This window comes from Suncus etruscus, chromosome 4 (assembly GCF_024139225.1).
Source record: "Suncus etruscus isolate mSunEtr1 chromosome 4, mSunEtr1.pri.cur, whole genome shotgun sequence".
In the NCBI taxonomy this organism is placed as follows: Eukaryota; Metazoa; Chordata; class Mammalia; order Eulipotyphla; family Soricidae; genus Suncus; species Suncus etruscus.
This window is the reverse complement of record NC_064851.1, coordinates 87,649,659-87,672,516: the sequence shown is the minus strand read 5'-3', so window position 1 is coordinate 87,672,516 and position 22,858 is coordinate 87,649,659. Positions and strand designations below refer to the sequence as shown.

The following is a 22,858-nucleotide window of genomic DNA, read 5'->3' as shown; positions in this document are numbered from 1 at the left end:
CTATTCCTATTTAACATAGTAATAGAAGTACTTGCCATAGCAATTAGGTAAAAAATGATATCAAGGGCATCCAGAAAGAAAAGGAAGAAGTCAAGCTCGCACTGTTTGCAGATTACATGATACTAAATTTAGAAACCCCTGAAGACTCTACCAAAAAAGCTTCTAGAAACAATGGATTCATATAGCAAAGTGTCAGGCTACAAAAATAACACAGAAAAATCAATGGCCTTATTATACCAGATAATGATAGAAAAGAAATGGTCATTAAAAGAAAAACTCATTCATATTAGTGTAACAGAAATTCAAATACCTTAGAGTCAACTTAACTATAGAGGTGAAGTATCTATAGAAAGAAAATTATAAAACACTGCTTCTAGAAATAAAAGAGGATACAAGGAAATGGAGACTCATACCTTGTTCATGGATTGGGAGGATTAACATCATTAAAAAGGCAATACCCTCCAAAGCATTGTACAGTTTTAATACAATCCCTCTAAGGATATCCATGACATTCTTCAAAGAGGTAAATCAAACATTCCTGTAATTCATTTGGAACAATGAATGTTCAAGAATAGCTAACACAACCCTTAAGAAAAAGAAGATGGGAGCCATCACTTTCTCCAACTTGAAATTATTTACAAAGCAATAGACATGAAAATAGCATGGTACTCGAATAAAGACAGGCCCTCAGAATAATAAAATAGACATCCATATTCAGAGAATGTCTTTTAGACATATAATTAATTAGTCTTTGATAAAGGGGCAAGAAATGCAAAATGGAGCAAGGAAAGCCTCTTCAACAAGTTGTGTTGGGACAACTGACCAGCCTCATGAATAAATGTGCACTTGGACCTCCATCTAATACCATGCATAAGGTCAAAACCAAATAGATAAAAGACTTTGATATTATACCTGGAATCATAAGGTATATAGAAGAACATGTAGATAAAACATTGCATGGCATTGAGACTAAAGACATCTTCAAGGAGGAACCACCACTGTCCAAACAAGTGAAATCAGAGATAAACAGATGGGACTACATTAAACTGAGTAGTTCCTGCACATCAAAAGAAATAGTGACCAGGATACAAAGGCCACTCACAGAATGGGACAAACTACTCACCCAATACCCTTCAGATCAAGGGCTAATATCTAATATACAAGGAACTGACAGAACTTAACAAGAAAAAATATCTCACCACATCAGAAAGTGGGGAGTAGAAATGAACAAACATTTCTTCAAAGAAGAAATGCAAATGGCCAAGAAGCACATGAAAAAATGCTCCACATCACTAATCATCAGGGAGATGCCAATTAAAACAACAATAAGGTACCATTTTATGCCACAGAGACTGGCACACATCACAAATAACAAGAACTATCAGTTCTGGCATGGGATTAGGGAGAAAGGAACTCTTATTTACTGTTGGTGGAACACTATCTAGTCCAACCTCTCTGGCAATCAATATAGATATTCTTCAGAAAACTGAAAATTGAGCTCCCATATGATCAAACAGAATACAAAAACACAATACAAAAATGCCCTCTGCACAATATGTTTATTACAGCACTATTTACAATAGACAGAATTTGGAAACAACCTAGATGCCAAACAACAGTTGAGTGGCTAAAGAAACTGTGGTACATATACAGAATGAAATATTATCAGGAAAAATGAAGTCATGAAATTTTTCTATACATGGATGAACATGAAACTGTTATACTGAGTGCAATAAATTAGAGGTATAAAAGTAGATACAGAATAGTATCATTCATATGGGACTTAAATAAATAAAGGACAGTATGGCAAAACTACCCAGAGACAATAGAGATGAGGGCCGGAAAAATCAGCCCACTATATGAATCTTACTACAAAGAGTGGTGAGTGCAGATAGAAATAACGACACCAACAACTATCATGACAATGGTAGTTAGTGAGAGAAATGGAAGGCCTGTCTCGAAGACAGGCAGGGTTTAGGGAATGAGGGAGATGGGTGGTGTTGGTGGCAGGAAGATATCACTGGTGAAGGCAGTATACTTTTTATGACTGTAATCTAACTACAAACATGCTTGTAATCATAGATCTTAAATAAAGATAATATAAAAAGAAAGAAACAAAAAAGGAAGATAGGAAGAAAGAAATGAAGGAAGGAAGAAAAGAAGGAAGAAAGGAATGAAAGAAGAAAGGGAAGGAATAATGGAAAGAAAGAAGGAAGAAAGGAAAGAAGAAAGAAGGAAGAAAGATAGGAAAGAAAGGTAAGGAGGAATGAAAGGGAAGGAAGGGAAGGAAGGAAAAAAGGAAGGAGAGAAGGAAGAAAGATATAAAGAAAAGAAAGGAAGAAAGGAGGGAAAGAAGAAAATGGGAAGAAAGAAGAAAAACATCACTACATAAAATTGAGGCACTTCAATTTTAGTTCTGCACTTGAAAGGAAACAGCATCTAAGGTTCAAAGGTCACTCACAAAATGGGAGAAACTATTCCCTCAATACCCATCAGATAAGGGGTTAATATTAAAGATATATAAAGTACTGACAGAACTTAACAAGAAAAATAATCTAACCTCATCATCAGAAGAAATACAAATGGCTAAGAAGCACATGAAAAAATACTGCATATTACTAATAATCAGAGAAATGCAAATCAAAATAGGTATCATTTCATGTTACAGAGATGGCACACATCACAAAAAAGAACAACAATCAGTTCTGGTGTGGATGCGGACCTCTCGTTCACTCTTGTTGGAAATGCCACCTAGTTCAACCTTTCTGGAAAAGAATATGGATATTCCTCATTAAGCTGGAAATTGAGCTCCCATATGATCCAGCAATAGCACTCCTAGCAATAGCACTACTAGGGGTATCCCCTAGGGACACAAAAACTCAATAGAAATATGCCTTCAGCACACCTGTATTTATCAGAGCTTTATTTACAATAGACATTTACAATAGCTATTTACAATAGCACCTGGAAACACCCAGGTTTCCGACAATAGATGAGTGGCTAAAAAAATAGTACTACATCTACACAATGAAATACTATGCAGCTGGTCGAAAAAATGAAGTCATAAAATTTGCCTATACATGAATGGACATGGAGATTATCATGCTGAGTGAAATATGTCAGAGTGAGAGAGACACAGAATAGTTTCACTCATCTGTGGAATTTAAGAAAAATAAAGGAAAGAATGGTAATAATACCCAGAGACAATATAAATGCTGGCTGGAAGACTCAGCCCATAATATGAAGCTTACCACAAAGAGTGGTAAAAAGCGCAGTTAGAGAAATAACTACTCTAATTACTGTCATGACAATGTTAGTGAGAGAGAGAAATAGAATGCCTGCCCCAAAGACAGGCAGCGCCAGTGTGGGAGGAGGGAAATGAGGGACAATTGTGGCAGGAAAGTTACACTGGTAAATGGTGGTGTATATTTGTTGATTGAAACCCAACTGCTAATATTTACAAAAATGCTTAAAGTGCTTAAATAAATTCTTATAAAAAGAATTTTTTACATGTTGGTGAAAAGTGTTTTGCATTAAATATACTTTATGTAATGCTTATATTCTATACATTTTTGTAAGAATAAATTCATTAAAATAACTAAAAAACTACTGTTTTTAAAGCTATGTTTTCTTAAAATGTTATGTATAGTAATTATGAAGCAAACTATTGTAACTTATGATGAAAACTTCTAATGCTTCCACTTCTAACTTTGGTGACTGGAGCATATCTAACAATTGCCGTCACCATTTCGCACCTTGTGAAATCCTGTACTAAATGACTCTGGAAATATATGATTCTGGTTGGAAAGCAAATTAAAGCAATAAGCTCAGGTGTTTACTTATCCACACGTCATTGACTCCCTTTGCATTTCTTTTATTCCTATGTCAGGTATGTTTTTTTTTTTTTTATCTCCTGAGAGATGGCATTTACAGAGTTGAATTCCCATACCACCTGGGTGGGATTCTGAAGCTGTGGAGATTGTTGAGAGTAAAGCCACAGTCTAAAGGAATCATTTACTTCAATGACACTGCCTAATTCTTTACATCAACATTTCTAGATGGCTCTGCTTCCCATCTTATCCTACCTCATGCCTCCTGTGAGGATGTGAGTTTTGCTTGTGAAAACAACATCTTCCTTGTGACAGATGGTAAGGCTCTTTTCCAATAGAATTCCTAGTCTTTCAATAAATTTATTGTAGGATATGATCTGAGTCATATAGAAGAATTTTGATTTGGTAACTTGATTGTCTTTGCTTCCTACACCCAGCCATATCCTCTGCCTGGCCGCCTCAACTGCTCTCTGTGGTTTTTGGCTCCAATAAAGCCTTACTTCAGTGAAAGCTACCTGCACTTGCCATAGAAGTCAGTGAGTGTCCTTTTACAGTGTGGGTATTGAACTTCCTGGAATTTTGAGCCTCCACATATGATTGATTCCCCTGGCACCATCCAGGAAGCTTTAGCCATTTCTTTTAGTGTTAACAAAAAGCTTTTCTGTATTTGCTCTGTTTTTATTAGTTTTGCATTAGCTGAATATGTTTCCTATGTATATCCCAAGAGACTACTTAAAATATCTGTCTACTAGAAGTCAGGAGCTGACATGTAATCTTGGCAACTATATGTAAGAGGGGATTTGACTGCTTGTGCTGAGATTTTGTAGCTATTGCAATCTTGTAAAAATTTGAAGAACTTTCTAAGACTTTCTGAAATGGAACCTTTATCTCCAGGGTGGCAGAATTTATAGTCAGTGAGCAAGTAGTCTTTGTATCATCCTGCATAAATTCAAAGGCTGATATTGTTATTTATTAGCAGAATGACATGGGCCCAAGTTACTTAGCAAAAATATGCATTCATTTTCACTGTTCAAAAATGAAAATATCAGTATCTTTTTGTTTGTTTGTTTGTTTTGGTTTTTGGGCTACACCTGGTGATGCCCAGGGGTTACTCCTGGCTATGAGCTTAGAAATCACTCCTGGCTTCGGGGGCCATATGGGATGCTGGGGATAGAACCCAGGTCAGTACTGAGTCAGCCTCATGCAAGGCAAATGCCTACTACTCTGCTGTCACTCAGGCTCCAATATCAGTATCTTTTAATGCTAATGTCATAAAATTCAATTTAATATATATATAAGTAGGACACAGGACACTATCAAGTACAGAGGTTGCAAACTTTTTATAGAGAGAAAGAAATTGATAGAAAAAGTGTTCAGCTTTGTAGTTTGAGTTTTGCTGCACTGCTCAACTCTGTCAGTGTAATATATGAACAGTCACAGAGAATATATAAGGCAGTAACTGATGCTGTTTTCTAGTACAACTGGTTTACAAAACCTGAGTGGACCATATGTAGCTTATTAGCTATAATTAGTCAGCCCATGTTTTATAAAACATTTAACAAAAACTGGCTGCTTTTTAATTGAAGTCAGAGTTTTCTTTCTTTTTTTTTTTTTTTTTTTGGTTTTTGGGCCACACCCGGTGACACTCAGGGGTTACTCCTGGCTATGCGCTCAGAAGTCGCTCCTGCTTGGGGGACCATATGGGACGCCGGGGGATCGAACCGCGGTCCGTCCTAGGCTAGTGCAGGCAAGGCAGGCACCTTACCTCCAGCGCCACCGCCCGGCCCCGAAGTCAGAGTTTTCTATGTTTATTTGCTTTATAACTTTATACCATTTGGTTTAAATTTAATCGGCAGTTTTTTTGAGTATTATTCAGGTTCCCCAGAGGAAAGTGTTCTACAAACACTGGGAATTTTACTGGAGTTTATAATTAACATTTTGCTTACTTATTTTTATTTGATTTTCATTTTGGGCCATATTCAATGGTGCTCAGGGCTTGCTCCTGCCTCTGCACTAGGGATCACTCCTGGCAGTTCTCAAAGGACCATAAGCTACCAGGAGTTGAATCCCGGTCATTTGCATGGAAGGAAAATACCTTAGACATTATACTATACATTCAGACAAACTTTTTTTTTTTTTTTGGTTTTTGGGTCACACCCGGCAGCGCTTAGGGGTTACTCCTGGCTCTATGCTCAGAAATCGCTCCTGGCAGGCTCAGGGGACCATATTGGATGCCAGGATTCAAACCACCATCCTTCTACATGCAAGGCAAACACCCTACCTTTATGTTATCTCTCCGCCCCCTCCAGTCAAACTTTTATTAAAAGCTGTTACATTTGGTGTTGTAGAGAACCCCTCTGATAATGCTATGCACCCAAGCATAAAGATTTAACTGAAGAATACCATTTTTTGCTGTGAATGCTAACTTCTTTTATAAAGTGAAATAAGAGGCATAGGTAGAATGGGTTTTGTGCAACTCATATTTTTAAACTATGATAAACAGTGGGAATAAAATGTATTATTGCTCCATTACCTATACACGAGAAGGTTATAGATGAATTTACTTACAATCCTTTACCCTTTAAATGTCAAGCCTAGTCAGTAATATTGTTTAATACTTCTGACTAGGCACTTCTTTATTGCAGAATAGGACTTATGAGATCAATGTATTAAACTTTCTTGAAGTCACTCATGTTTTCTCTAACATAAATGAGACTATGCTCAACATACCTGAGTGCCAAGAAGTACAAGGTTTCTGTGAAAACAAGTTCTTCTAAGGGGTGAGGCCCTTGGTCAGATCCCTTGACTGGTACTAATTGGTGCCAGATAAGAAAATGTTTTTGATTACGGAAATATTTTTTTGAATAATAATAAAAAGTCTTATTTATTATGTCCTTTAAAGTTTCTGTCATCCAATATGGTAAAGAAAATTATAACAAGGATATATTGACCTCTTGAATATTTTTGTATCTAAAATTAGGAAAGCAAATAAGACACCATAATTAATTTAATTTATATTTCTAAAGGTCTGCTATTTAAAGCTTATAGATACATTTGAAGCAATGATTTTATTTTTTATATCTTTTATGTTTTACAGACTTATTAAACAACAGGAATTTTTAAATGTTGAAGACATTAGTGAGAGGTTGAAATGATGGCATAAATTCTGCAGACTGAAGAAATATAGAAAGATAATTTTACTGTTTTTACTACTGTTATTATAATTACTTTTGGGCCACTGTTTGGGACAATGGCCATCAGTATCCAAAGCAAAAATGAACAAAAAAAGGAACAACCATCCACATCACTACACACTTGTTATACAATGTAAGTATGTAAAAGTTATAATGTATTGAATATGATGGTTAATTTTATTATTTATATTCTTTCACAATATTTTCCAAACTTTTAATTTTATTTTTATATTGTTATTTATTGTTTGTATTCTTTTACTTAATAAGGGTAACCATGAAGACATTAAAAATATATTTTATGGGGCTGGAGCAATAGTTTACCTGGTAGGGAGTTTGCCTTGCACTTGGTTAAACCAGGTTTAATCCACACACTCCATATGATGGTCCCTGAAATTAATCAGAAGTGATCCCTTGCTTAGATCCAGGGTTAATTCCTGAGCTCCACTGGATCTGGCTCCCAACAAACAATAAGGAGCATTCCCACCACCAGAGTCAACCTCCCTCTACCAATGGACCCAGAGTGCATCCTATCCCACCACCCTCTGCCCCGTGACCATATTTTTAAACATCACTTTTTACTACGTAGCTACAGAGTCACCATTTATCATTGTTGTGAAAAAAGATGGGCTGTGGAGCAAACCATTAAATACCTTTGATGCAGGAGAACTCTTATCTTCTGAATTAGGAAATGTATCAGGTAAATGCCAAATCCCTTATTACAAAACTCCCTATGCTATTCAATATTCAAAAAAAAAAAAGAGTATACAAATGGCCAAAAGGCACATGAAAAAATGCTCAACATCACTAAACATCAGGGAGATACAAATCAAAACAACAATGAGATTGGCGCACATTACAAAGGATGAGAACAAGTAGTGCTGGCGGAGATGTGGAGAGAAAGGAACTCTTATTCACTGCTGGTGGAAATGCCATCTAGTCCAGCCTTTATGGTAAGCGATATGAAGATATAAGATTACAGGCGGGGGTGGGGTGGGGAGGAGGGAGATTTGGGACATTGGTGGTGGGAATGTTGTACCGGTGAAGGGGGTGTTCTTTAATGACTGAAATCCAACTACAATCATATTTGTAATCAAGGTGTTTAAATAAAGATATTAATATAAACGAGTAGAATTGCTGGGTCAAGAGAGAATTTTAAAATAATAAAATTGATTTTAATATGCAGAAAAGAGTATTTTTATATCAACTTGAGAGTGAAAGAAAAATATTGACTGAACTCTGCTGACAGTGATACTACTAAGATAGTGTCAGTTTGCAATTGGAAGTGTTATTTATTATACAGTATGTGGTTATTTATTGATTTGTGCCTGTAAAGAAATTCCCTTCTGTTTGAGGCTGAACAGGAATGACTCTGGTTAGACAGGGTTTTTTTTATCAGACCAAGTTTAACAGGGAATAGGCAGGACAAAGAAGCCAGGGTCCCTTCAGAAATCACTACTTAAGTCTTTTGGGAAATACAGCCAGCATCCAGGAGAAACAGTCATAAGTAAATATCAAAAGAAGCAGCCACAACCACGAGCACCAACCAACCAACCAACCAACCAACCAACCAACCAACCAACCAAGCAACCAATAATCACCAACAACCTTCCCTGAACTCCAGATGGGGGTTCTGATTCCCTACTCTCCAACTGCTTCTCAATTAAGTTACTTGAGAGATTTCTCTATGCCATAAAGTACAGACCCCCTTTCAGGGAGTCACCCAAGGACAGATTTGATATACTTATCAGGTATTATTTTACTCTATTAATGCTATCTTACAGTAAAAGCTTATATTGTAAGTAATTTATTAATTTGATTTAAGACTGAAATAAGAAATGGCTGTAGAAAGTTCAGAATAAAATGAAAAAGTTACCTTGTCAAAAGAGAGTATTAAGTAACAAGTGGGTAATTGCTCAGAAGATATTGGTATGAAGAAACTTCATTGTGAAATGGTGTAATAGTGATGTTGACTAGATGATAATACCATCTAATCAGCTAGGTAAGAAAATGACATAATTATAATTATCCATTTATTTTATTGATTTACTTAGATTAAAAGTAAAAAAGCTTTTCTGACTAACCTATAGTTAGACTAAGGAGGTAGTGTAATACTAATTAAAAGCAGTTCAACAGAATATCTTGAGCCTGAAACTTTCTTTTATTAATCTGGGAGAATTTAGGCAAAATAATCCCAATGAGTTTCAGGTTTTTCATTTTCAAAATGTGGATAATTTCTACTTTATATCTTTGTTTTGTTAAGTGAGACAAAGAAAGTACATGGAACATTGTTTGGAAAAGAAGAGGTTCAAAGAGTATTGGTTCTACTCCCTGCTCTAAGGGTTAAGATTTTGGGAAATATTATTGAAAAATTAATTATCACCAGATCTTTGGATTAATAGAAAATTTTATTTCTATTTAGTATGTTAATTATGTTTTAAATCATGTCTTATATCAATACAATGTTAAGTTGTATGTCAATGTCCTGAAGCAAAATGGTACCAACCAAACTCATAAAAGAAAAATAAGTGAAATGACTATTTTAAAGGTGTGGACAGAGTTAAGAAAAATAATCAAAAGGTGGTGAAGTGTTTTTTGTGTTAGCAAGTATAGAAAATTATAAATACTTCTAGGTATAGAAGGCAAATTGATGAAGGGAATAAATTTGTTAAGGACTATAGTGATGAGTTGCTAACATGAAGTAACTTCTGCTAAAATGTATGCTATGACAAGGAATAATCTAGTGATATTATGTTGTATAAAATAATAAATAGGCCCTTTGGATGGGGCTGGATGGTGGTGGATGATCATGGAGGCCCTTTTACTCTAGCCCAGCACCATGTGTATCCAACTCCTGCAGCCGTTGGGTCAGCAGGTTCAAGTAGAGGCGAGGAAATCATTCACAGACAGGTTCCAGAAAATATTAGCTTTATTCATGCCCTAGCCAACATGTGTGGCTTCTTTCATAACCTTTTATGCTGGATTTCTATTCAGCCCTGCATTGTACCTTGTTCCTCAGCCATCTCCTCCTCTTTCTTCCTCTTCCATTCTGCATTCATGCCAAACCCCCTTTTTACCCTGAGGCCAAACCTTTTGTAACCTTCCCAAGACCCCTCCCAGAAATGGGAGGGTCTTTCTTGTAGGTAAGGTTACACGAAGAATGAGGGTGTGTGGTAATATCTGCCCTACCTTTTTAAATAAAAATAAAAAAGCATAAGTTATCCTTTGTTTTTCTGGCTTCCACCTATAGCCAAAGGCAAGTAATATTTCCATAGCAACAAGTTTTAAAGTGAAAATTAATATATTATCCTTTTCCAAAAACATAACTTTTCTGCAAAATACACCATACAACTGTAACAAAATTTTCTTAATGCTTTCTACCAAGCACTATTCTGGAACTTCCTAGTTCCTATACCTCTTAATGTTATTTAAAATTAAGCATTTTATCCTGGAACTTCCATGTTCCTATTATATCATCTACCCATTTTTCTGAAACATTCATGTTCGTATTAATTTTTCCCTACACACAAACTACAAAAGCATATATACAGAACATACATTTTGAAAACAGGCCAGTACATTAAAATACACAGTAAAACATTATGCCATTGAAAACATTAACTATGGAAAACAATAAAGCACATTTAAATGGGCAAGAAAATGACTTAAATCAAGAGATACACCTGAAACAAAGTTAAATGCAGGCGGTTTTAAATCAAATTTTTAGTTGGTCTGTGCTGTTTTTCTCCCCTTATTTTTAAAAGAAACCACTACCTAATTTTATTCCATCACCAACACCAATTGTCTAGACTTTGTGTAAAATCTGTGGGCTTCCCATTTTTTTCCCTTCACCTAAAACCATTTGTCCAGATACCGGGCTTCTTCCATGGGGCTTCACTTCCATGGAGTCCCAGCCCCGCAGACAGGTCTGGGTGTGGTGCTTCTCAGCTGCAGCCTCTTAGCTCTCTGCTCTGCCCTGCTGCAGGACAAGGAGGGAGTTTCGGTGCTTTTTCTCGGAGAGAGTGATGCTCGCTGCCGCTGCCGCCACTGCCAAAGCTCTCTGTCACTGCAGCCTCTGCCTGGGAGCTAAAGCAACTTAGGGTCACCTGTGTCCAAAGTCCGAAATTTCCAAAGTCAAAATCCAAGTTCAGGTTAAAAGTCATGATGGGAAATCAGTCCACTCTTAACAGACTTTTTTCTCATTCTTTTCCAATAAAAGCCTTCCATCAGTCTCTGAGTAGGCTGAGTTTTTTGGAAAAATAATTTTTTGCAACAAAGTTTCAGTCCTGGGCCTCGATTGGGGGTGATCCAAGCTTCCACCAACCTTGTTTCAATGGCCTTTCTATCCCCAGAAGAGGTCTTGGCCATCTTTGAAAATGGCTCCACATGGTGGCCCACATTTTTGGGCTTATTCCACCTGAAAAGAGCCAAAATCATACCTCAGAACAGGAATCTCACCATGATAGCTGTCCTCTTGGGTTCAGAGTTCAAATCCACGTTCAGGGCACATTTTTGTTGTATAAAATAATAAATAGGCCCTTTGGATGGGGCTGGATGGTGGTGGATGGTGATGGAGGCCTTTTTCCTTCAGCTCAGCACCACATGTATCCAACTCCCTGCAGCTGGTGGGTCAGCAGGTTCTAGGGGAGAGTAAAAGAACATGTACAGAGCCTGTTATTATTCCCATGAAAGTATACCTCAAGTGTGGAGAAACCCTGTATCTCTTAAGCCAAGGGAATTCCCTTTCTAATTTTCCCGATATTTACTGTGCCTATGCAAAAAAAAAAAAAAAAAAAAAAAAAAAAGCACAAATAAATTTATTTTGGTTTTGTTATTGTTGTTGTTTTTCCCTGTGGCTTATTTTTTTTCTTTTGTGCTTTTTTTTTTGTTCTGAAACTATACTTTCTTCATTTTTTTTTTAAATTTTTATTTTGACCAAAGTGGATTACAAATCTTTCACAGTAAATTTTTAGGTACATAGTGATATTGAATCAGGGGCACTCTCACCACAAATGTTGTCCTCCCTCCAACCCTGTTCCTAGAATGCATCCCACATCCCCCTCCTTTACCACCTGGGTTGCTAGTATAAGTGGTCCCCCTGTGTCTAGCATGTCTGATCATTTTTTTTATTTCTACTTAATGTTCATAAGACTGTCTAGGCTTGGTACCCTCCATTATTTCCCCCTCAATTTGTGAGGCGAGGTAAGATGGTTCAAATTATGTGGTTCTGTTTGAAAAAAAGAAAAATAAATAAATAAAATGGGGCAAAAATCAAACAAGCAAAAAATGGGAGGAGTCTTTCTAGAGGCTATAAATATCAGTTTAAGAGAAGAAAGAGAAAAAGGGAGAAACCTAAAAACAATACTAAAAAAATAAAACAAAAACTTGAAAAGCACCACAGCAATAAAGATACCAACCGCACAATAACCACGGTTCTGAAACAAAACAAAACAAAACAAAGCACATACACAAAAAGAAAAGCTGGGGGGGGGGCAACAAATAACAATAGCACAACCAAAAAAAAAAGTTAATTTGTGCTTCTCCTGTTTTTTTTTTTTTCCTTGCATAGGCACAGTAAATATTGGGGAAATTAGAAAGGGAATTCCCTTGGTTTAAGAGATACAGGGTTTCTTTGCCCTTGAAGTATACTGTCATGGGAATAACTACAGGCTCTATACATGTTCTTTTATTTTCCCCTTGGTCCTTCGGTGGTGCCTGCAAACTTTCTGCTACATCGTGGATGATATGTGCTTTGTTTTTATTTCAGGACATGGTTATTGTGTGATTGTTGTCTTTATAGCTGTGGTGCTTTTCGATTTTTTTTTTTGTATTGTCGTTATGGTTTTCTTCTTTTTTTTTCCCTTTCTTCTCTTAAATTGTTATTTATATCCCCTGAAGGACTCCTCCCATTTTTTGCTTGTTTGATTTTTGTTCCATTTTATTTTTTTTTTCTTCTTTCCTTCAAGCAGGACCACATAAATTGAAACATCTTGTTCCGCCTCACAAATCAAGGGGGAAATAATAATATGACCAAACAGTAATATGAACATTAAGTAGAAATAAAAAAATGATTAGACTTAAACACCAAATCCAAAGCCAATGACAACAGAATCGATACCCAATCTACAACAAGCTAGACACAGTGGGGACCACTTATACTAGCAGCTCAGAGAGTAAAAAAGGGGGATATGGGATGCATGCTGGGAACAGAGGTGGAGGAAGGTCAACATTTGTGATGGGAATGTCCCTGATTCAATATCTCTATGTACCTAAAATATACTGTGAAAGATTTGTAATCCACTGTGGTCAAAATAATAATTAAAAATATATCACACTCCTTGAATAGTTTTATTAGTCTAACATTAAAAAATAGTATTATAGAGTTTTTAATTGGCTGATAATTGGAATCTGAAACTTGTATTTACTTCTGACCACATTATTTACTAGATCTGTGACCATTAGCTGGTTATTGCATTGCTGTAGTTATGTAGTGGCTTTGGATAGGTTCCTATGAAGATTAATTGATAATCCACATAAGGCATGTAGCACAGTCCCTGGCTTGGGCATAGTCACTGAGTGTTAATAATAGAGAAGATAGGAAAACACCATAAAAGTATTATGGTGTTTAAAAGCAATAAAAGGATTGCTTCCTGTGCTTCAGGCAGGAAACAGTAGGATCATAGAGAATAAATAGATGCTCAACCCAGGTTGATATGATGGTAGTAGCAGAATTGAAAAGACATTTTGACTTCAAAGGGAATGAGCCAGGAATAGTCAGGGAAACATAGAGGGAGTAGTATGTCAAAAGATAGAGAAACAAGAAAGTTGGAATTATAAATAGAGGGAGTTGAGAATGGAACTGTGGCTGTAATAAAATTAAGGCCAAGGGGTTAATCTGAAGAGCTATGCTGAGTCTAAATGTATTAGGTTTACTTTTTTGTACAAAGTAGTCAAATGCCAGAAGTAAAGACAACGTTAGGCCATTCAGGAAATTTACTGACCCATAATATGGCTAAGTTGCATTTTTAAAATGAACCTTAGTTAGCAAGGTGAGTAATGATTTAGAGATAATTTGGAGATTATGACAGAAATCTAGATAGGAAGTATGAGGTACGTATATGAGAGTCTAAATGCTGAGGAGGGAAAGGAAAATTAGGAAGCTATTTAAAGTACAACTAATTTATTTTGGATAATAAAAGGAGAAAATAGTCAAGAAAAAACATATTTGTTGTAATTGCTTCTTAGGTGAGTGTTGGAAATTCATAAAAATATAAAATATAAGCATTAAGGAAGTTTTGGGAATAAGGCTTACATTTTATGTTTTCTAAATATTAATGTTTTCTAAAATCATTCAAGTAATTCAGTGGGCAGTTTACTATTTGAATCAAGTCAATGAGTTATTTTTAACTAAAGATGTGGTCTTGTAACACTGGTCTGTGGATCATACTTGAAACTGAGGTGGTTGAAATTAACCAGAAAAGTACAGTGGCACCTATTCAGTAGTTGTTGATGTTTTGGATTAAAAAAATCTAATAAGTAAATTAATAATTACAGAAGTGTTCTCAAATTTGAAAGAAAGATATAGTTTTCAACTGTGTTTTTCTTACCTATTAAGATTTTTCGAAATGATGTAGTTCTCGATATCATGATAATTACAATGGATTATTTCAAGACACCTTTTCTTTGTGTTGAAAGAATCAAAAAATGGAATGAAAATATTTGATACTGATCTTGAACACAATATAAAATACCCTAGGAAGCTGAAAACTTGCAGCAGGAATTCATCAATCTCTTTTTCTGTATATTCTTTTGTAAGGTATGTGAAATATATTTTGTTTTTATTTCTCTAATGAAAGATATCTTTAATGTTGTCTTTGATTTTAATATTAGAAGTCAAAGGTATGAAAAATAAAATGTTAAATTACTCAGCTCACTATATTAGCTCATAATACATGTTTATTTATATAAGTTATAAGCTCTACAAATAAATTTAATTCATATTGGCAATTAAACTACGCTAAAATTAGCTAGTTACTACCAGAAAAACAAAACACATCATTAGATCACTAACTTTAATAATATGAAATTACTCATATTAATCATATTTAAGTAAATTAATATTAATTTATTAAGTTAAATAGTTAATACATATCAATAATATTAATAATATGAAATCAATCATATTTGTCCTCAATCAGTAAGTACAAAACTGAGACAATGGAAAGATGTGAGCAGGTAGCTGATGGACAGAATTTTTTTTGCACAGAAAATGCTTTAATTAACTTATTTATTTTAACTTGTTGTCTTCATAAGGTGAATTATAAGGGCTTCACTTAGCAATTTCATTCTGAATAGCATATTCTTAAGTTGGAAACTAAACTGTTGACTAGTATTAAGAGGCAGAGAAATAAAAGACAGTGAGATTGTATTGATAAAAAGAATACAACTAGGGATTGGAGAGAGAGCATGGAGGTAGGGCATTTGCCTTGCATGCAGAAGGATGGTGGTTTGAATCCCAGCATCCCATATGGTCCTGCCAGGAGCAATTATCTGAGTGTAGAGCCAGTGTAGAATGCTACTGGGTGTGACCCCCCCCAAAAAAAAACCAAATACAACTATATTTTATATTTAAAGATGATTATGGTTTTAGGCTTCAATTGTTAATATATTTACTAAGAAATATTTCGAAATACTGTAGCAACAACTAGACTATTGATAGCCTCCCTCAATTCAAAAGGTTGTTGGACACTTGGGCACATTCTCTCCAAAACTGTACTTGCCCCTTTATCAGAAACCATTATTTATTATTTATATTATTAAATTGCAAGTTGGTTTTTTTTTTTTTTTGCATATGTTGGATTGAAATTTCTAATTTGGGCTCTCAGATGTTCTACTGCAGTATAATCAATAAGTCCTTACATCACATTCTGAAACTTATGTCCACAAACCATTCAAATAAAAAAAAAAGAATATTCTTGAAATATAACTGAACACGAATTAAGTGGACTAATGATTATTGGTACTTCTGACATAAAGAAACCACAAATATACTTTGTCAAAGGTCAAGAGATCTGGGCTATGGATCTGGAAGGATGCCAGTGTCAGTACCTTATCCTGTTGCCTGCTTTGCTTGGTAAGACACCAACATGCAATGGCAGCTCCTCACATTCTATTAAAAAGTCTTCTATTTTCTTGGGGCCAGAGTGGTGATGCAAGTGGTAAGGCATTTGCCTTGCCTGCGCTAGCCTAGGAACAGACCACAGTTCAATCCCCTGGCCTCCCATATGGTCCCCCAAGCCAGGAACCGATTTCTGAGCACATAGCCAGGTGTAACCCCTGGGCGTCCCTGGGTGTGGCCCAAAAACGAAAAACAAAAAGTCTTATATTTTCTGTATATTCAGAAGAATATACATGTTAACTCTGGACTATACCATATATTCTTGCATACTTCAATTCAAGTTACCTCTAGACATATTATATATAGGTATTCACATTATTTTCTAAATTTGTGAGGATTTTTAACTTTTTAAATATAATTTATAGTAAAGATGTACTGGGAAGATAGTATAGCAGTTTGGCTGTTTTCTTCGCACACGGCTGACACAAGTTTGATTTTTGGTACTCAATACAGTCCCCTGAGCATAACCAGGAGTGATCTCTGAGCACAGAACTAGAAATATGCTTTGTGCTTAATTAAAAACAACAACAACAACAAACCAAACCACCCCTTTATAATACCTCCAGACTACCAAATCCCCAAAATAGAAGTATAATTAGTGGAGTTTAACTATATATTAATAATGTATTAAATGGATTGCCTCACTTAATCTTCATAATATCTCAATAATGTATATATAGATAATATTCTTATTTAGATGAGAAAACTAGGCTGAGAAAGCTAATTTGTTTAAGGTAACCTGTTTAAAGTTACAGTTAGTAAGTAAAGAAGCTGGACTTTAAAATTGGACCTGTTACAATATTTTTACTTATACTCCACGTACCATACTTCTATTTTGATGACCACTTTAATTCTATGTTCAGTCAATAGGAGTCTTAGCTGTTGAAATCTACGTAATTTTGGAAAAATATACAAAACATAAAGCAATTTGGAAGCTTCCAAACTAATTTTTTGAATAATTTTTATTGTGACCAGAAGTGAATAACAAATCTTTCATACTAATATTTGAGGTACATAGTGACAGTTAATTAGGGCCATTCCCACCACCAGGGCTGTCCTCCCTTCACCCCTCTTCCCAGCATGCGTCCCATATATCCCTCCTTTGCCCCCTGGAGTGCTAGTGTAACTTGTTGTAGATGGGGTATCGATTCTGTTGTTATTGACTTTGGATTTGGTGTTTAAGTCTGATTATTTTTTATTTCTACTCAATGTTCATATGGCTGTTTGGTCCTAGTACCTTTTCGTTTTTATTTCCCCCTCAATTCATGAGGCAGAACAAGAGGATTCAAGTTGTGTGGTTCTGCTCAGAGAAGACAAAAAAAGAAAAAAAAAAAAGAAGAAAAACATAACATAAAGGCCAACAAACAACAGCTTCCAAACTACTTTTGGTTTGTTTTTGTTTTTGTTTTTTGGCCACACCCATTTGATGCTCAGGGGTTACTTCTGGCTAAGCGCTCAGAAATTGCCCTTGGCTTGGGGGGACCATATGAGACACCAAGGGATCAAACCTCTGTTCTTCCTTGGCTAGCACTTGCAAGGCAGACACCTTACCTCTAGCGCCCCTCACCGGCCCCTACACTATTTTAACTAATTGCCTACATATATCTGAAGTCTACACTTCATGGTTCAATATGGTAAATGATAATCACACATGGTGATTTAAGTTTAAATGAAGTAAACTGATATAAACTAAAACATTAATTCACCTTCATACTAGCATTGTATCAGAGGTCAAAAAGTCACTTAAGATGCAAATGCACAGTGAAAATACAAAATATTTTCATCATCAAAACTGATATTGAGTAGGGCTCAAAAGAGAGTACAGTGGATAGGGCACTTGTCTTGCATGTTGTCGACACAGGTTTAATCCCTGGTATTCCAAATGCACTGTCGTGAGTAAGTCCTGAGTGCAGAGCAAGATGTAACCCATTAACATTGTCAGGTGTATCCTCTGACCTCGAAAACAAACAAAAAATGATATTGACCATATCTAGTCTTTATGGTGGAATCTTAAAATTACAAACATTTCTATTATTTACAAATAACTGTTTATTTGTTATAACTGAACATATGTCTTTGTTATATTTAGAGCTTTTAGAACAGCTCAGTCTATTATCTATAAACTATGAGTTCAATGTTCAGTCTTATTAGGAACATTACTTGCTTTTTTTGAATTCATAATATTTTTCTTTATTTCCTTAAAAATTTTTAAAATTAAAATCCTTGTGATTTACAAAGTATTTTATAGTTGGGTTTCAGACATACAATGTTTAGGACCAATCCCCCCATCACTGTCAAACTTTCTCCACCAATATTCTTAGAGTCCAATCCAAGCCACCACCCCTTGCACCCCAGACCACCAGCATAACAGAACTGTTTTTTAATTTTGTTTTTTAAAGAATGAATCTCATGTTTTCATTTTTGAATCTCACTTAGATTTTTAGTTCTGTACTTTCCTAATACCACCAATGCACCTAAGACCCCTTTCCCTCATTTGTATTTCTCCTTCTGCACTCAATTTTTTTTCATACTCTGGGACCTAGAGTATTCTCAACAACTCACATTTAAACCATTGCATTTCTAAATAAATACCACATCTAAGTGATATTCTATATTTATTCTTTTTCCAGCTTACTTCATTTGACATAATACCTTCCAGTTCCATTCAAGTTGCAACAAATTGCATTATTGCATCATTCCTTACACCTATGTAACAGTCCATTGTAGATATATACCACATCTTTATGATCCACTCATCTGTTGTTGGACATCTAGGTTTATTTCCAGACTTAGCTATTGCACTGAGTGCTGCAATGCATGCATCCTTTTGGATCAGTGTTTTTCTGTACTGATGATAGATACCCATAAGTAGGATTGTTGGGTCATATGGCAGATCGATTCTTGGTTTACTGAGAACCCTTCATATTGTTTTCCATAGGGGCTAGACCAGGCAGCTTTCATCAGCAGTGGATGGGAGTTCCTATCGCACTACATCTTCACCAATAGATATTGTTCCCAGTATTCTTGATATGTGCTATCCTCAATGATATAAGATAGTATCTCATTGTTGTTTTGCTTGGATTTCTCTAATGATAATTGATGATGAGCATTTTTTCATGTCCCTGTTGGCCATCTATTGGTCTTCCTTAGAGAAGTGTCTATTCCTTTCCTTTCCCCATTTTTTGATGGGATTTTTAAGTTTTGTGGGGTTAACCATTGTGAGTACCTTGAGTATCCTAGATATCCTTTCTCTGAGGTGCACAAAACTTTTCTTGGTCAAACTTTATTTTGACCCTTCTGACTCGGGGCATACACCTAACAGTGCTCAGTGATTACTCCTGGCTCTGCACTCAGGGTTTATGCCTGGCAACATTCCCTAATCATCTGAGGTGCTGGGAATTCTCGAATAACTAGAATTATCAAGTTTATACAACTTGTAATTGAAATTCATAATTATAAGATTAGAAACTTAGACTATGGCAGTGTCTTCAAATATCACTTGGTTGACATGACAATGGAAAAGAACAACCTCTATGCAAACACATTGTTTAACACTATCACTTTATAATGAAGTCTGTTGTTTTTAAGATTATGAATAATCTTCCAAAATCTCCTCCCCAAGTTCTCCCATTCATTGACCTGGTCTCCAATTGTTTAGAGATAGTTATCACATTCCATTCTAAAGATTTTAGATGAAATATTTTTTAATCCTAAACATTAAAAAGTATTCCTTTAGAGAAATAATTGAAGCACTCTTCAAACTTTTAACATTTTTTTTTAATTTTAAGTACACTTTTTTGTTTTCATTCCAGCTGCTCAATATATTTTAAAGGTCATTCTCCTTTGCTTTACTATATTATCGAGGTATTCTGGTTATTGCATTCCCAGTGGTCTGGACTCCCTGACTTCCAGCTCTTCTATTGCAATGAAATATGACACCCATTTGCAGATGAAATTATTCGAAAACCTACAATAAGTAGCCTGTAAACTATGAAATATTTTGTTATTATTAAGTTATAATTCTTTTGCTTTTTAATTCACAGAAGCATCCTAAATTTGAACTTAGGATGTTATTTGTTTTTATTATTTTAATTCTGATTCTTTGGATATTTTTGAATTTTCAGTTGAATGTTGACAGAAAGATTTATGCATTACTGTAAATTTGAAAAATGCTTACTATAAATTCATTCCAAATCACTGATGAAAATATAGAGCAAATTCCCGAATTCTTGCCCATACTTTCATTTCTATTGACCTTATTTGATATGGCGTAGTATAATTTTAATTTATTTTTTTGTGCCACACTCTTGATGCTCAGGGGTTACTCCTGGCTATGTGCTCAGAAATCACTCCTGTATTGGGGGACCATATGGGACACTGGGGGATCAAACGCTTTCTGTTTAGGTCAGATGTGTGCAAGGCAAATACGCCTTACCACTGCACCACCTCTCTGGCTTCTATGATTTTAATTTTTAATTAAAAACTTAAAGTATTGTGTAAATCCTGATTGTGCTTTTACTAACTTTGTAACTTCTAGAAAACTACTTCTTGGGGCTAGAGCAGTGGTGCTAGAGGTAAGGCATCTTGCCTTGCAAGTGCTAGCCTAGGATGGACAGTGGTGGTTCGATCCCATATGGTCCCCCAAACCAGGAGCGATTTCTGAGCGCATAGCCAGGAGTAGCCAGCCCCTGAGCATCACTGGGTGCGGCCAAAAACAAACAAACAAACTAACTAACTAACTAAACTACTTCTCTAAATCAAACTTTTCACTTCCACAAAATAAAACTAATAGTTTTATTTTTTAGTCTTTTTTTTTTTTCGTTTTTGCTTTTGTTTTTGTTTTGTTTTTTTGGGTCATGCCCGGTGACGCTCAGGAGTTACTCTTGGCTCTGCGCTCAAAACTCGCTCCTGGTAGGCATGGGGGACCTTATGGTATGCCAGGATTCAAACCTTCCTCGGTCTTGGATTGGCTGCATGCAAGGCAAACGACCTATCACTGTGTTATCTCTCTGACCCCAATAGTCATTGTCTTTACCTTATTGGCTCAGAAATAAAATAAGAAAATCTGTAAAATCCTTAGCTCAATGTTATATTTTATATTGAAATGTCAAAATTAGCAATTATTATATATAAAAAGATTTTCATAAATTATTTAGAAAAGGGGCCGGGAAGGTGGCGCTAGAGGTAAGGTGTCTGCCTTACAAGCGCTAGCCAAGGAACGGACCGCGGTTCGATCCCCCGGCGTCCCATATGGTCCCCCCAAGCCAGGGGCGATTTCTGAGCACATAGCCAGGAGTAACCCCTGAGCGTCAAACGGGTGTGACCCAAAAACCAAAAAAAAAAATTATTTAGAAACATGTTTTTTTGTTATTTTATCTTTTTTCTTGGTTTTTGAGTCACATCGGGTAGTGATCAGGGCTTACTCCTGGTTCTGCATTCATTGAATCATGCCTGGAGGGTCTCAGAGGTTCTAGGATTCAAATCTTGGTTGCTCAAATGCTGTACTGTCACAGAGACCCATAATTCTTTAAATATCTTATCAACAGGAAGAAAACTTACTGGCTTAACTGTGGATGAAGAACTTCTATATTGGAGTACCACAGCAAAAGATAGCACACTGATTTATTAAGCAAAGAAAGACAATCCAGCTGTTCTAGGTGCTAGACCAACAGAATAAACATATTTACAGCTCAGTTCTGCAGCCTTTCTCAGGTGAAAAGTCACATTCTACTTTTTTTTTAAATTTTTATTTTGACCAAAGTGGATTAAAAATCTTTGTTCTCTAGGTTAGTGTCAGAAAAGTATCCTAGTGTGCCCATTTCCAGTGTTGTTTCTCCAAGCTCTTCATGTGCTCTTAACACTATTCCAAATTCTCTCAAGGACTTGCACACCATGTGGTAGCTGTTTGCCCTCGGTACAAGATTGCTTTTGTATATATTCTATTCAGTATGGTGATTAACTTTATATGGAAAACTTGTTCAACTTGCCTATTCATTTTCTCATCTCTGTTCCATATTTACTATTCTTTCCTTTTTTTCTCCTCTGATACTTCAGATTTCTCACTGGTGTCAAAAAACATTGAATAAAGCTTTAAGTTTCTCCACCCCCTAGGTAAAGTTCCTTATTTATGACACTGCAACCTACATCTATTGTGTACTTAGTTATGTGTTGCTATTTTTGTTAAGTTACTTTTTTTTCTTTTTTTGGGCTACATCCAGCGGCTCTCAGGATTACTTTTGTCTCTACACTCAGAAATCTTCTTGGCAGGCTTGAGGGGCCATATGGAATGCTGACATTGAACCTGGGTCAGTCCCATTTAAGGCAATCTCCCTACCACTATGGTATCGATCTGACCCCAAAGTTACTATTCTTTATTTTGCATTTGCCAGTGTGTGTGTGTGTGTGTGTGTGTGTGTGTGTGTGTGTGTGAGTGTGTGTTTAAGCTTTTTAAGCTCCGAGAGTTTTACTGTGCAATGCTGTGCAAAGCCATGGCTGATACAAGCACATCACATTGTCGCAGAACTCTCTCTCTCTTTTTTTTTTACTGAATTGCAAAATCAAAATATGTTTGAAATCTAAATTCATCTAACTGAAAACATTACACATTACACAGCCTCATGGGTAATGTGAAATGTTAAGTAATTTCAAGTTGCCAACTT

The 22,858-nt window shown here is 35.7% G+C and overlaps 1 protein-coding gene across 1 annotated transcript in view; it reads left to right on the top strand.

The window, feature by feature from the left end:
* The window catches only part of ROS1 (ROS proto-oncogene 1, receptor tyrosine kinase), a 116,019-nt gene that overhangs the window by 21,410 nt on the left and 71,751 nt on the right, over nucleotides 1–22,858 (top strand). The window contains 14 exon segments of the mRNA XM_049772614.1: nucleotides 3,921–4,283; nucleotides 4,286–4,366; nucleotides 6,459–6,570; nucleotides 6,572–6,649; nucleotides 7,341–7,348; nucleotides 7,611–7,721; nucleotides 10,272–10,281; nucleotides 10,892–11,024; nucleotides 14,637–14,683; nucleotides 14,685–14,832; nucleotides 15,850–15,978; nucleotides 15,980–16,154; nucleotides 21,746–21,854; nucleotides 21,856–21,911. Of these exon segments, the coding sequence (XP_049628571.1) occupies nucleotides 3,921–4,283; nucleotides 4,286–4,366; nucleotides 6,459–6,570; nucleotides 6,572–6,649; nucleotides 7,341–7,348; nucleotides 7,611–7,721; nucleotides 10,272–10,281; nucleotides 10,892–11,024; nucleotides 14,637–14,683; nucleotides 14,685–14,832; nucleotides 15,850–15,978; nucleotides 15,980–16,154; nucleotides 21,746–21,854; nucleotides 21,856–21,911 (1,560 nt within the window).